Genomic DNA, 12,593 nt, shown 5'->3' with positions numbered 1-12,593 from the left:
AAGCTACTAATCTGACCATGTCCTCACCATTGTCCTTTCGTTCTCATCTTTTGGCTTCCAACACTTGTCACATAATCCTGTTAATGTTGTGCCTCTGCTCTTGTAGCCTCCAAGTGAAGCCCAGTGGCGAGATATAGCTGAAGGTTTCTGGCAACGCTGGCAATTTCCCAACTGCCTTGGGGCAGTGGATGGAAAACATGTACAGATCAAGTGCCCGAATAAGTCGGGAAGCTTGTACTTCAACTATAAGGTAATAAGTGTACTGCACACTGAAGCGCATTATTTTTTGCCAGTTCAAGAGCTTGCAGGTTGCTGTACACGACGTCATTTTTACAGCTTGCAATTTTCCTTTTCAGCGTGTTGCGTAAAGCAATTTCTATTTTGCTTTTGATTTTATTTGCAGAGAACTTACTCGGTTGTCCTGATGACCTATGTGGACAGCCAGTACCTCTTTAGGCTCATAGACTTTGGCGCCCCTGGGAGACTGAGTGATGGAGGCATATTCAAGGATTCCCCCATTGGAAAGCGGCTGGAAAAGGGCGAACTGGGCTTTCCAAGGGCTGCTCAACTGCCAGCATCTTCCAAAAGTTCCCCTCATGTCTTCATTGGGGATGAGGCCTTTCAGCTGCGGCCTGATTTCATGAGACCTTTGCCAGGCAGCCGGACCGAGGCAAAGGACATAGTGTTCTACTATCGTCTTAGCCGTGCAAGGTAGGTACTGCTTTGCACATCATGGGCAAGTAGCATTGGACGTGTGTATTCAGTTATTGTTTTACCTGTGAATTTCTGATGGTTATGAAATTGCTAGAGTACCTGCAAGCCAACAGAACACATATTTGTGGTAAAGTTCTAATTCTGCAAGGTGGAGGAAACTTCATGAAACGGAACATTTAGTGAGTGCAAGAAGCAGACGCAGCATGAAAGACTATAGACACAGGACTGCACTGGAGAATTTGTTGCTGTCTGTTTCTTGCGCTCACTAAATATGTAAAGTAAACGCCAGCTAGACCCTCAGCAGGCCCTTTTAAAAGGACTTACTTAGCTCCTAGTTGGTGCATACTTGAGATAATTAATGAGTGCAAAAGAAAAGAAGCACCAAATAAAAGGGGTACTGTGTGGCAACCCATGTAGGTTTCTCAGAAAAAGGAACACTTTTGAGGCAGCGCTAAACGTAACACGCACACAAGAAGGCACAAGTAAAAATGACAACACAAAAGTGTTCCTCGTGAACCGACAACAAGCCCCCATCGCTTGTAGACTTCATTTCGCAGAATGACGACCATTTCTTTCCTTTCATAAGCTTTACTTAACTTTGCTAACTTAACAGAACTTATTTGCCATATTTGTCACAAGTAGTGTCCATGTGATTTGAGATGTTAATTGTCCCTGTCACTGTGATTGGCACGCTTTCTAGTTAGCTCAGATGACGACCACCATGGAGAAATGTTTGCCCCTGGTATGATCCTCCGAGCAGAACACATTCTTTTTCTGTTGCCAACTTTTTAAGGGCCCTTACTAGATGTCTTTTGTAGCTTCATGTCTTTTGTAGCACCATGTGCAAAAGCAAAAGAGTGAAACTAAAATCTTGAATCGCAGCAACCATTCTGAGAAGCTAAGCCATTCTTGCACAAATTACCACGATACTAAGTGATACAAAGAGTACTTTTATTTTCAATATATGTCTCTAGCAGCAACCTGGCCAATAAATTTTTCTATTTTTGTAAAAATTGTGTTAGTACAAAATCTAGGCACACACACTAGTACGAGTACTGTGGTGAATGTACAGATTCAGTGTTTTTTTTTTTTTTGATGCCAAGTTTGTGCTCCAAGGTGTTTGCTCCCAGTACAAGGTAGCAAACCGGACCTGCGTTTGGGGACAATTCTGCCTATCCTTGCTTCTCTCTCGCTAATCTGTTTTGCTGCAGTATGCTTTGAATTATTCTAAAGCTGCAAGAAATGCAGTGAAGCTAAACTTAAAAGGACAGAAATCTTTAGCATCTTAGCAAGTTATCTGTACACCAGTAAACCTTCTATTATACAGTGCAAGAAGGAACTTGGCTTTCTAGAAGCATAGTGGTGCTGTTAGCCGAATTATATGGCACTAGAAATACACGTCTACCATATGCTGTTATGGTATCAAAAACATTTAATTAATGGTTTATATGAGTGGAAATTACCAGCCGTAGTCTGTAAAGAAGATACAAGTCCTATTTACATCAGCGATTTCAATACTCTGACATTTCTGTTACGCATGCCTATTATTGAAGCCCTACACATGCTGGACATCCATTTGTCTCTTTCTTTAATAAACGCCCTTTTTTTCAGAAGGTGCGTGGAAAATGCTTTTGACATTCTTGCGTCAAGGTGGCGCATCTATCAAAAGACGATAGACCCGAGTCCAAAAAACGTTGACAGTGTAATTAAAGCCACATGCGTGCTGCACAATTTCTTGTGCCTGGAATGCAACGGAGGCGATCACTACTGCCCTCCTGGATATGCTGACTCTGAGGACCCCTTTGGGAATCTTCGTGAAGGAGTATGGAGGCAATACAACGCAGCCACTGGGATGCTTCCGATACAAGGCACAAGGGCGCGAAAGAGCTCGCAAAGCGTAGCTGTTGTGCGCTCTGTCTTTATTGATTTCTTTTTCAATGAAGGACAGGTACTATGGCAGTGGAACCAGCCAAGAATTCAGTGATATTTTTGCCACCGAGTGCCTATTTCTTCATTTCATTGTACTGGTCTAAATCATGAAACGCTAAACATGTGCTTTAGTTTTATGCAGTTTGTAGTAGCCCTGGCATTTGTCATTTGCGCAAATTCGTGCACAAGTTTCCTTTTTGCATCCCCTCCGTCTTTCTTTTTCATTCTTTTATTGGCCTATTGCTGTACATTTAACTACCTAATCAGATCATGTATAGTTGTTTGTACCTAGGAAATGAAGTGAACTTGATATGCTGCCTTTTCTTGCCCGACATGTTTGTCACACAGTTTATGTACAACTGGACCTCGTGTAGTGTAGACTCTGTTCTCTCTTGTTGTTTAGTGGTTGTAGCGCACACCCACAGGGGGGATTGGCCATGAATCGGGTGGTTATAATCGGTGTATAAAAACAAGGGAATTACTTGTTATGACAGCACAAGAAAACATTGTGACTGTGTTCTTCCTTTTTTTAAATTCTGCGGTTCAACATGCTGAAACCACTATTTCATTGTGAGGCACGTCGTAGTTAGGAACTGTAGAATTATTTTAAACACCTGACGTTCTTTAATGTGCACCCAGTGCACTGTTTACAGGCGTTTTTGCATTTGAAGCCTATCAAAATGCAGCAGCTGCTGCACTTTTTCTTTTGTATTGCAATCCGAGAATGAGACTGCCACTGTTTCTTTCACATTTGTACACATGCTTTGTGTTTGTTCTCCTGTTGTGTTTTTTCCTCTCTTTTATGTATGCCATATGTGTAAGCAGTAGATGCTGTGGACATCTTTGACTATGTTTTGCTCTTACCACATAGTTCATTGAACTGTACATAGGGGAACTGCTATGTCAATCTGTTCCAAAACAACTTTACGTAACTATCATTTTTCTTATATGGAGATGAAATAAAGATTGATATGAATTGCACTCATTTGTGCAAAAGTGTGGTTAATATAAACATGAGGAAACTGCTTCATTGAAGTAGTTTGCATTCATGGAAAGACAACCAGTGCACTAAAGTACTTAAATTTATTATTTTGATCAAGAAATATGTACAATTGCATAGAGAATGTTGTGCTGAGACATGGCGCACCAACCATTATCGCAATAGACCAAGGCACCACATTCACAGCCATGCTTTTAGATAATGTCCTGATGCTCAGTGGCACAACTCATCGAAAGACAACAGCCCACCATCCACAAACAATAACGGACTAACAGAGCGCCTGAACAAAACACTCGACATGCTTTCCATGTACGTGAATATAGAGCACAAAGATTGGGACTATTCTGCCTTCATCACTTTTGCTTACAACACGGCTAAACAAGAAACTGCAGGGATGACTCCATTATGCCTTGTCCACGGACGCGAAGTAAGGACGATGCTCAATGCAATGCTACCACACGAACCTGACGACATTGACACGGAAGCCGATGACGCGGACTCTGTTCAGTGTTCACGTATAATAAGGACCTTAAAGAGTGGATACTGGCAAATAGAGGTAGATGAGCGTGATCAAGAGAAGACTGCATTCGTGACGCCTGATGGGCTTTATGAATTCAAGGTTCTGCCTTTCGGCATATGCTCGGCCCCAGCCACATTTCAAAGGCTCATGGATACTGTCTTATCCGGTCTGAAATGGAAGACATGCTTGGTGTACCTCGACGATGTGTTGTTTTTTCCGCCACTTTCGAAGAACAACTAAAGCGGCTGCTGTCAGTTCTTCAAGCCATACGATCCGCGGGACTCACCTGAAAAATGTCACTTCGGGTTTGAAGAGCTTCAGTTTCCAAGTCATGTAGTTAGTCAAGAAGGAGTTAAGCATGACCCCGATAAAACTGCAGCAGTCGCAAAGTTCTCTCGGCCTACGGATAAGAAGGCGGTCAGACGCTTCATGGGTCTCTGCGCTTATTACCAACGATTTATTGCCAATTTTGCGCATCTGGACTCTCCACTCACCCGCCTCACAAGTGACGACGTTGCGTTTGTATGGGGAGAGGAGCAAGAAGTGGTGTTCAATGAGTTACGGCAGCGTCTACAAACTCCGCCAGTATTCGCTCACTTTGCCGAGGATACGTCAACAGCGATCCACACCGATGCCAGCAACGTGGGCCTTGGAGCTGTCCTTGTTCAGTGGCAGGACGGTGTCGAGAGAGTAGTTGCTTATGAAAGTCGAACATTGTCACGTGCCGAGTCCAACTACTGAACCACGGAGAAGGAATGTCTGGCCGTCGTATGGGCAGTCACGAAGTTTCCGCCCGTATTTATACGGTCGAGCCTTTCAAGTAGTAAGCGACCATCAATCGCTTTGCTGGATGACCAATATGAAAGACCCGTACGGACGTTTGGCACGCTGGAGCTTACGGCTTCAAGAGTACGATATGACAGTGGTGTACAAAGCGGCAAGACAGCACCTCGATGCCGACTGCCTCTCCAGATCACCTATTGAGTCACCGAGCGCAGATGCGGATGAATGCGCAATCGTTTTAGGGATTGTTGATGCGGCGGCCATCTCTAGGCAACAGCAAGCCGACCGAGAGCTCAACACCTTGATCGAGTTCTTGGAAGGGCGAGCTACGAAGGTATCGAGATTATTTTCACGGAGTCTACCTTCATTCTGTTTGCACGTTGGTATTCTCTATAGGAATAACTTCTATCCAACAGGGAAGAGCCATCTGCTAGTAGTTCCCGAAGGTCTCCGCCGCGAAATCTTGCAAGCCTGCCACGACGAAGCCACCTCGGGCCACCTTGGTTACACGCGAACACTAGCACGAATCAAACAAAACTACTACTGGCCTAGGCTCGCAGAAGAGGTGAAGCACTACGTGACGACATGTCTTGGGTGTCAGTGACGCAAAGCACCACCGACTAAACCCGCTGGGCTATTGAACTCCGTTCCAGTACCGGAAACGCCGTTTGCTCAAATTGGCATAGACTTCCTGGGCCCCTTTCCACTATCTGACAGCGGCAACAGATGGGTCATAGCCGCGACGGACTATCTAACCCGATATGCGGAAACCAAGGCAATTCCGAGCGGCACGGCAGCTGAAGTAGCACGATTCTTTATCGAGAACATTGTCCTCAGACACGGCGCTCCAGAGATCGTCATAACTGACAAAGGAGCCGCATTCACAGCTGACCTTCTGCGCATTGTGCTCACGCTGAGTGGCACAGCCCATAGGAAGACGATGGCCTATCATCCACAAAGAAATGGGCTTACCGAGCGCCTCAACAAGACCATCGCACACATGCTTTGCATGTATGTCGATGTGGAGCTCAAGAACTGGGACACAATCTTACCATACGTCACATTCGCATACAATACGGCACGCCAAGAAACAACGAAAATGACGCCGGTTCTCGTCCATGGTCGAGAAGTCACTACAATGCTTCACGCTATGCTGCCTCATGATGACTGCAATGGTTCAGATGCAGATTCCGCAGATTTCACTGAACGCGCCGAGGAAGCACGACAGCTCGTCTGCGTCAGGATAACTGGTCAGCAAGAACGCGACGCACGACGCTACAATCTCCGCCACCAATTTGCCGCTTATACGCCCAGGGAAAGAGTGTGGATTTGGTCTCCCGTCCGACGCCGAGGGCTCTCGGAGAAACTTCTACGCCGGTACTTCGGACCATACAAGGTTCTACGCCGTATCAGCGACGTGACCTACGAGGTGGTTGGTGACGGTTCATGCTGCTCGAAACGCCGTCAACAGGTGTGTGAGGTAGTGCACGTAGTGGGCATGAAGCCATATCATTCCGAGTGAAGTGGACACCGCCAAGCTATCAACTACGAGTCTTTCCGCCACGATTTGATCAGCATCAGGACGATGCTCGCTCTGGACGGAGGGTAATGCCCGGTCAGTATTTGTGCACAAGTGCGCCCTGGCGCAGACAAATACGACGACCGGGCTGCTCGAGATTTTGGAAGGCATCAAGAGAAGAAGAAGAGATTCTTGTTGTTGGCGCCTCTCTGGTTTCTTCTCCCGAGTAGGGCGCGGTGCTTCTATAATAAAGCTCCTGAGCTTTGTGTATCGCGACAACATATTAAAGGCCAACTGGAAGGAAACTTTTGGGCCGCGCAATATTCCTAGTAAAATTTCAGTTACGTAAGGAGACCCCTGCAATATTTGATGTTTGAAATACGAGTGAAAGCGTCATGAAAACCTAGCTAAAATATCAGTTTTTGACACTGAAACTGAAAAAAAAAGGCGAAAGCTTGCACTCTGCCATGAAAGGCTTAAGACACAGCGAAGCTGGCCGATTTGAGGGCATTTTCTTGGCTGTAGCAATTATGACTAGGTATCTTGTCGCCACTGCCTCTTGTTCTCCCTGTCCCTGGCCGCGTATTCTGGATGTGCTCGTCGCTGCCACTCTCATACAGCGGCAAGACTCGCTTCTCGAATTGCCGCTTCTTCTTCGGCAGTACGTGCTGAGTACGGACTGAATTTTGTTTACTGTACTATCTTGCATTAAATGCATTAAAATAAAAAATCTGAATTTATTAATTATTGACGACAGCGGAAGATTGCACGGAGTGTTCATATAGCAAAATGCATTAGAACGCGCCAAGTGCCTCAACGCGAGGAAATGCTCAAACAAGTTCTTTTTCAGATTCGGTGTGCTGGGACTTGCACCATGGCGACACCGCCAGGTGCACCTGCTTAACTGCCGTTTAAAGGCTGCTATAAAAAAACTGAGCAGTTACACACTCTGCAGTAGTATATACTACTAATTTATAATATGTTTAGTCAAAGTGAATTTTTATTGTCTTCCAGTTGGCCTTTAAAGATTCTGACAAGTCCATGCTGCCATCGCGTGTCAGCTTAATCATCTGAATTCCTTTCGTGAAGATATTTGGATGCTGTTGTTAGAAGGTCTAGCTCCATGGCTGCACGCAGACGTCCTGGGCATCGCCTCAACTTACACGCTATAATTTGCCCAAAACATTTGGCCTCATCAGGTTTTTTTGTGACTATTGGTGCTAGTGAATCAATTTCATTTTCGTATGGTTTCCTGCGCTTTCAGGCACTGCCCTCGGGCTGACTAATTTTCCTAGGCATGCTACGTTTTCGATTTGCGCCTACTCTCGAGCTCGTGCTGGCCTCTTTGTTCAGTTCATGTGCCTCAAGCTCTGACTATGAGCTTGTTTCTGTCATCATCTCTGCAAAGACGCTTTTCGCTGTAACTCCAGGAGTGGCCTCTTGGTCGGTGCTGGAGCTATCTTCGATAGGCAACTGTCCAAGGTTTCCAGAGGTTCTGCAGAGAAAAGAAGCAGCGAGATGAGAGCACTCAGCAGAAAATATACCAAGAGTAAGATAGCTGGAGTTTTGCCGCATGGAGGTAAAATTACATGCGCATTAATATCCAAAAGGAAATGGGAGCCTACACTAAAGTACACAAGATTCTAAGAGTACTAATAAACAGATGTGGTTACCAGATGAAGTGAAAACATGTCTGAAAGTGTTTTGCGCATGGAACGGACAGAATTAGTAAACTCAACCCTGACAATCAGTCTGATCAGTCTGCAGTTGCAGCCTCTGGAGAGTTACTGCCCAGGCAAATAAAAGGGAAGCAACAAGTTAAAGCTGTGAGGTATAATGCAGATGAAAAACACAGAACAGGAAGGCGCACTTCTAGAGCACTCTTCGATGCACAACCAAACTTGCCTTCTTTTATTGCTTTTGTTGTGCAGCTAATGTCTTACGTTGCAGTTTTTGCCCATAAAAGCAAAGTTTGATGCATTCATCCACGATTCATGCTAAAGGAGTAAACGATTAGCAAACTATTATACAAGGTCTAGTGTACATAGTGAAAGCCACATGTTCCACCAGTTTTATTTTATATTACAGTATGCCTTATAATTGTTACTTTCTTCTGTCACCGAGCAACTGCAAACACCCGCATACATATTGTTACGGTTAATGTTGAACCGGCTTTATTTAAAGGACGAGGTTGATGCTGAAGTAAAGATGGCGTCCTGAGGCTGCGCCAGCTAACGTCTTCCTCCTCTTCTCCTTGCCCGGCTCATGCCGTAGCAATCCCCGGTTGCCAGACGAAGCCCGCTGGGCAAGTCCAAATCACTCGGAAAGCGTGGGGTGAAACCGCTTAAGACGAGCAACATGTACTAACTGGGTCCTGCTAGACCGACGACCAGCTGACGTCAAGCGTGCCACCACGTACGTCAAGTCACTCAAGCGATCTACAACGACGAATGGGCCCGTGTACTGGGGTAAAAACTTTTCGCATAAGCCACGCTTACGTAGCGGGGTCCACAACCACACAAAGTCTCCTTTAGCGTACGAGACAGACTGGTGTCGGCTGTCATAGCGCTCTTTCGATCGGTGTTGCGATGCCACCGTACGAAGACGAGCAATACGCCGGGCTTCTTCGGCAAGACAAAGCGTCTTGGCAACAGAGTACTCGCTGTGAAAGTCAAACGGTAGTATAGTGTCAATGCAGCTTAGCGGTGGACGTGCGTAAAGGAGATAAAAAGGACTCTAATCGGTCGTCTCATGCTTTGCAGTATTATAAGCATAGGTGATGAAGGGGAGTACGTCATCCCAGTCTCTGTGATCGGAAGATACGTACATGGCCAGCATGTTAGTTAGAGTTCTGTTCGTACGTTCTACAAGCCCATTTGTCTGAGGGTGATAAGGCGTTGAATGGCGGAACTGCGAATTGCAGAGACGAAGCAGTTCTTCTACGGCGTCCGCAACGAATTGACGACCGCGATCGCTAATGATTACACGGGGGGCACCATGCCGAAGAATAACGAAGCGAAGCAAAAAGGTTGCAACGGACGCAGCTGTTGAAGATGGTACGGCCGCCGTTTCCGCGTAACGGGTCAGATGGTCGACACATACGATCACCCATCGGTTGTCGTTAGATAATCGGGGAAATGGGCCCAGAAGATCAATACCCACTTGTTCAAATGGCAGGCGAGGCGGCGGCAGAGGTTGGAGAAGACCTGGCGGAGCGGTCGTAGGGCGCTTGTAGCGTTGACATTGTTCGCAACTGGCGACATAGTGCTTGACTGTGTCCCGCATTCTGGGCCAGTAAAAACGTTCCTGTGTCCGGTTCAAAGTTCTGATGAATCCTAGATGGCCAGAAGTCGCATCGTCGTGCATGGCTCTCAGTATGTCCGCTCGCAGACTCTGCGGCACCACCAGAAGGAAGCGTGCGCCTTTAGCCGAATAATTGGTCTTGTAAAGCAGGCCGTCACGGACACAAAATCGACCGGTGGCTCCAGGACGCGATGCGGCTACAAATAGAGGTTCCAAACTAATATCATTTTCCTGCTCTGCTGTGAAAGTCATCGAGTCCGGGAATGTACAAGAAATGAGAGCAAAACAGTCATCAACATTGTCTTCGTCACACTCGGTCGTCGTCGTCAGAGGAAGACGGGAGAGACAGTCCGCATCTGTGTGGCGACGCCCAGACTTGTAGGAAATAACGAAGTCGTACTCCTGCATTCGAAGAGCCCAACGTGCCAGTCGTCCACTCGGGTCACGGAGATTCACCAACCAGCATAACGCGTGGTGGTCGGTAACGATAGTGAACGGGCGTCCGTAGATATAGGGCCGAAATTTGTGGACAGCGAAAACAGCTGCCAAGCATTCTTGCTCGGTGACAGTGTAATTGCGTTCCGCCTTATTCAAAGAGCGACTAGCATAAGCCACAACGTGTTCAGCTTCTTGATGACGTTGCACGAGTACGGCACCGATGCCGATGCCACTGGCATCAGCGTGCACTTCCGTAGGTGAGGACGCATCGAAGTGACGCAATATGGGCCCTGACGTTAGTAGAAATTTTAGCTGGCGGAACGCGTCGTCGCAAGCCGATGCCCAGTTGAAAGGGACGGCTTTTTGGAGAAGACATGTTAGGGGGTACACCACGTCGGCGAATCTTGGGACGAAGCGACGAAAATATGAACACAGGCCCAAGAAACTCCTCAACTCCCGCACTGACTTCGGTGCTTCGAAGGAGCTGACAGCCTCAATTTTCCGTGGATCTGGCCTCACGCCGTTCTTGTCGACCAGATGCCCAAGTACTAACGACTCAGTTTCCCCGAAACGACATTTCTTGGAATTCAGGATCAAGCCAGCTTTTTCGACACAATCCAGAACAAGTCTGAGACGGCTGTTATGCTCACTCAAAGTGCTGCCAAAAATCACCACATCATCGAGGTAGCACAAACAAATTTCCCATTTAAGTCCTCGGAGGATAGTGTCCATAAATCGTTCGAATGTTGCTGGCGCGTTGCAAAGGCCGAACGGCATAACGTTAAATTCATAGAGACCGTCTGGTGTCACGAAGGCCGTTTTCTCCTTATCGTCTGGGTGCATGGGTATCTGCCAATACCCTGATCGTAAATCCAGTGATGAAAAGTAGGCAGCGGAATGTAAACAATCAATGACATCATCAATTCTAGGAAGCGGATACACGTCCTTTTTGGTGACCGCGTTCAGTTTCCTGTAATCAACGCAGAACCCTCACGATCCATCCTTCTTCTTTACGAAGATTACTGGTGCTGCCCACGGACTAGAGGACTCTTGAACAACACTTTTCTGTAGCATGTCTTTCACCTGTTCAGCGATAACTGTCCTCTCTGCGGAAGAAACGCGGTAAGGCTTTTGCCGAATGGGGTGCGCAGATCCGGTGTCAATTCTGTGGCGGGCACGAGAACGCGGGAGTGAAGACTGCTTGTCGCCTTGTGTGAAATCGAACACAGAAAGATGTGCCCACAAAACTTGTGCGAGAGCGTGGCGCTCATGTGAGGGAAGCGCCTTGTTGATCATCCGTAGGATCTGTTCTTCAGAAGTGCTTCGGAGATCGCTAGTATGAGACTGCTCCTCCTCGCTTAGAACTGTAATGGAGCTGTACGTAATCTCGTCAAATTCAGCGAGCTTCATATCACGCGGGAGAACAGCAGGGACGCAAGAACAATTGAAAACCCACAAATTTGAGGCGCCATTCACTACTCTCACGACAGAGCGTGGCACAAGTACATCTTTCTTTACGCAGCTCGACGTAAGTGGCTGAACTTGCGCGTCAAACGATGAAAGGTCGGCAGCAGCGACATTGACAGGGACACGTGACAGCGACCAAGGGGGTAGCAGCAAATCGTTCGAAACAACACAATAGTTTTTCTCGGGTAAAGATGTGTCGGCAAGGGTGGCGAGAAGCGCGCTATTCAAGGTAATTTCGCCTGTGCCACAGTTAACGGAAGCACCACAATCCTGAAGAAAGTCAATCCCGAGGATAACATCATGAGTGCACCGCGGTAGCACGAGAAATTCGGAAGCACCAGTATCCACTAATGCTGTTGCAGGTATACTATCAATTAACACACGCACTTTGTTCTTCACCATCATAATAGGCAGAGGAGGATTTCGCAGAGACGCAGACTGTCCGGCGACCTTACCTCCATCGGCCGCGCCGGCTAGTTTCCCGACGGCGGTGGTGACGTAGCACGTCGACGTGGTGACGGTGAACGGCGTTGGCGACTGGTTGGGGGCGTCAGGCTGCGGTCTGAAGCTGGCGAGCCACTACGTCTATTATATTGACGGAAGGTATTCCGGGGTGGCGCGCCTGTGGTGTTTGCAGTATCAGGGTCTGTCGGCCAGCGGTCGTCATAACTGACTTGTTCAAAATTAGGCCAAGCTGGTGGTGGGCCTTATGTTGTTGTCTGTCGGCGCCGGCGACAAAAACGAGCAATGTGTCCTGAGGCGCCACAGCTGTAACACACAGGCGATGCTCGACCGACGTTGTAAGCCTCGGGGTCAACCCTGGGACGTTGCGAATAATAAACGCGATCTGCCGAATGCCGATTCGTGGTGGTAGCTCGACGAGTGCGCTGATCGTGCGTCATGTCGTCGGGAGAGGAACG

General features: G+C 47.3%; 1 protein-coding gene across 1 annotated transcript; it reads left to right on the top strand.

Annotated features, from left to right (window-relative positions):
• Positions 1-424: 424 nt before the first annotated feature.
• On the top strand, positions 425-7,747 carry LOC119464974 (uncharacterized). Its single transcript, XM_049656322.1, has 3 exons — positions 425-711; positions 2,326-2,662; positions 7,730-7,747. The coding sequence occupies exons 1-3, from the start codon at positions 425-427 to the stop codon at positions 7,745-7,747; spliced, it is 642 nt and encodes a 213-aa protein (XP_049512279.1).
• The last annotated feature ends 4,846 nt before the right edge of the window (positions 7,748-12,593 follow it).

Source organism: Dermacentor silvarum, chromosome 9 (assembly GCF_013339745.2).
Source record: "Dermacentor silvarum isolate Dsil-2018 chromosome 9, BIME_Dsil_1.4, whole genome shotgun sequence".
In the NCBI taxonomy this organism is placed as follows: Eukaryota; Metazoa; Arthropoda; class Arachnida; order Ixodida; family Ixodidae; genus Dermacentor; species Dermacentor silvarum.
The sequence above is the reverse complement of the archived record's forward strand: the minus strand, read 5'-3'. Positions and strand labels throughout refer to the sequence as shown.

Coding starts and splice junctions, on each gene's coding strand:
- LOC119464974 (XM_049656322.1), top strand. CDS start 425: ATGACCTATGTGGACAGCCAGTACCTCTTTAGGCTCATAGACTTTGGC. Junction 712..2,325: donor TATCGTCTTAGCCGTGCAAG/GTAGGTACTGCT, acceptor CCTTTTTTTCAG/AAGGTGCGTGGAAAATGCTT.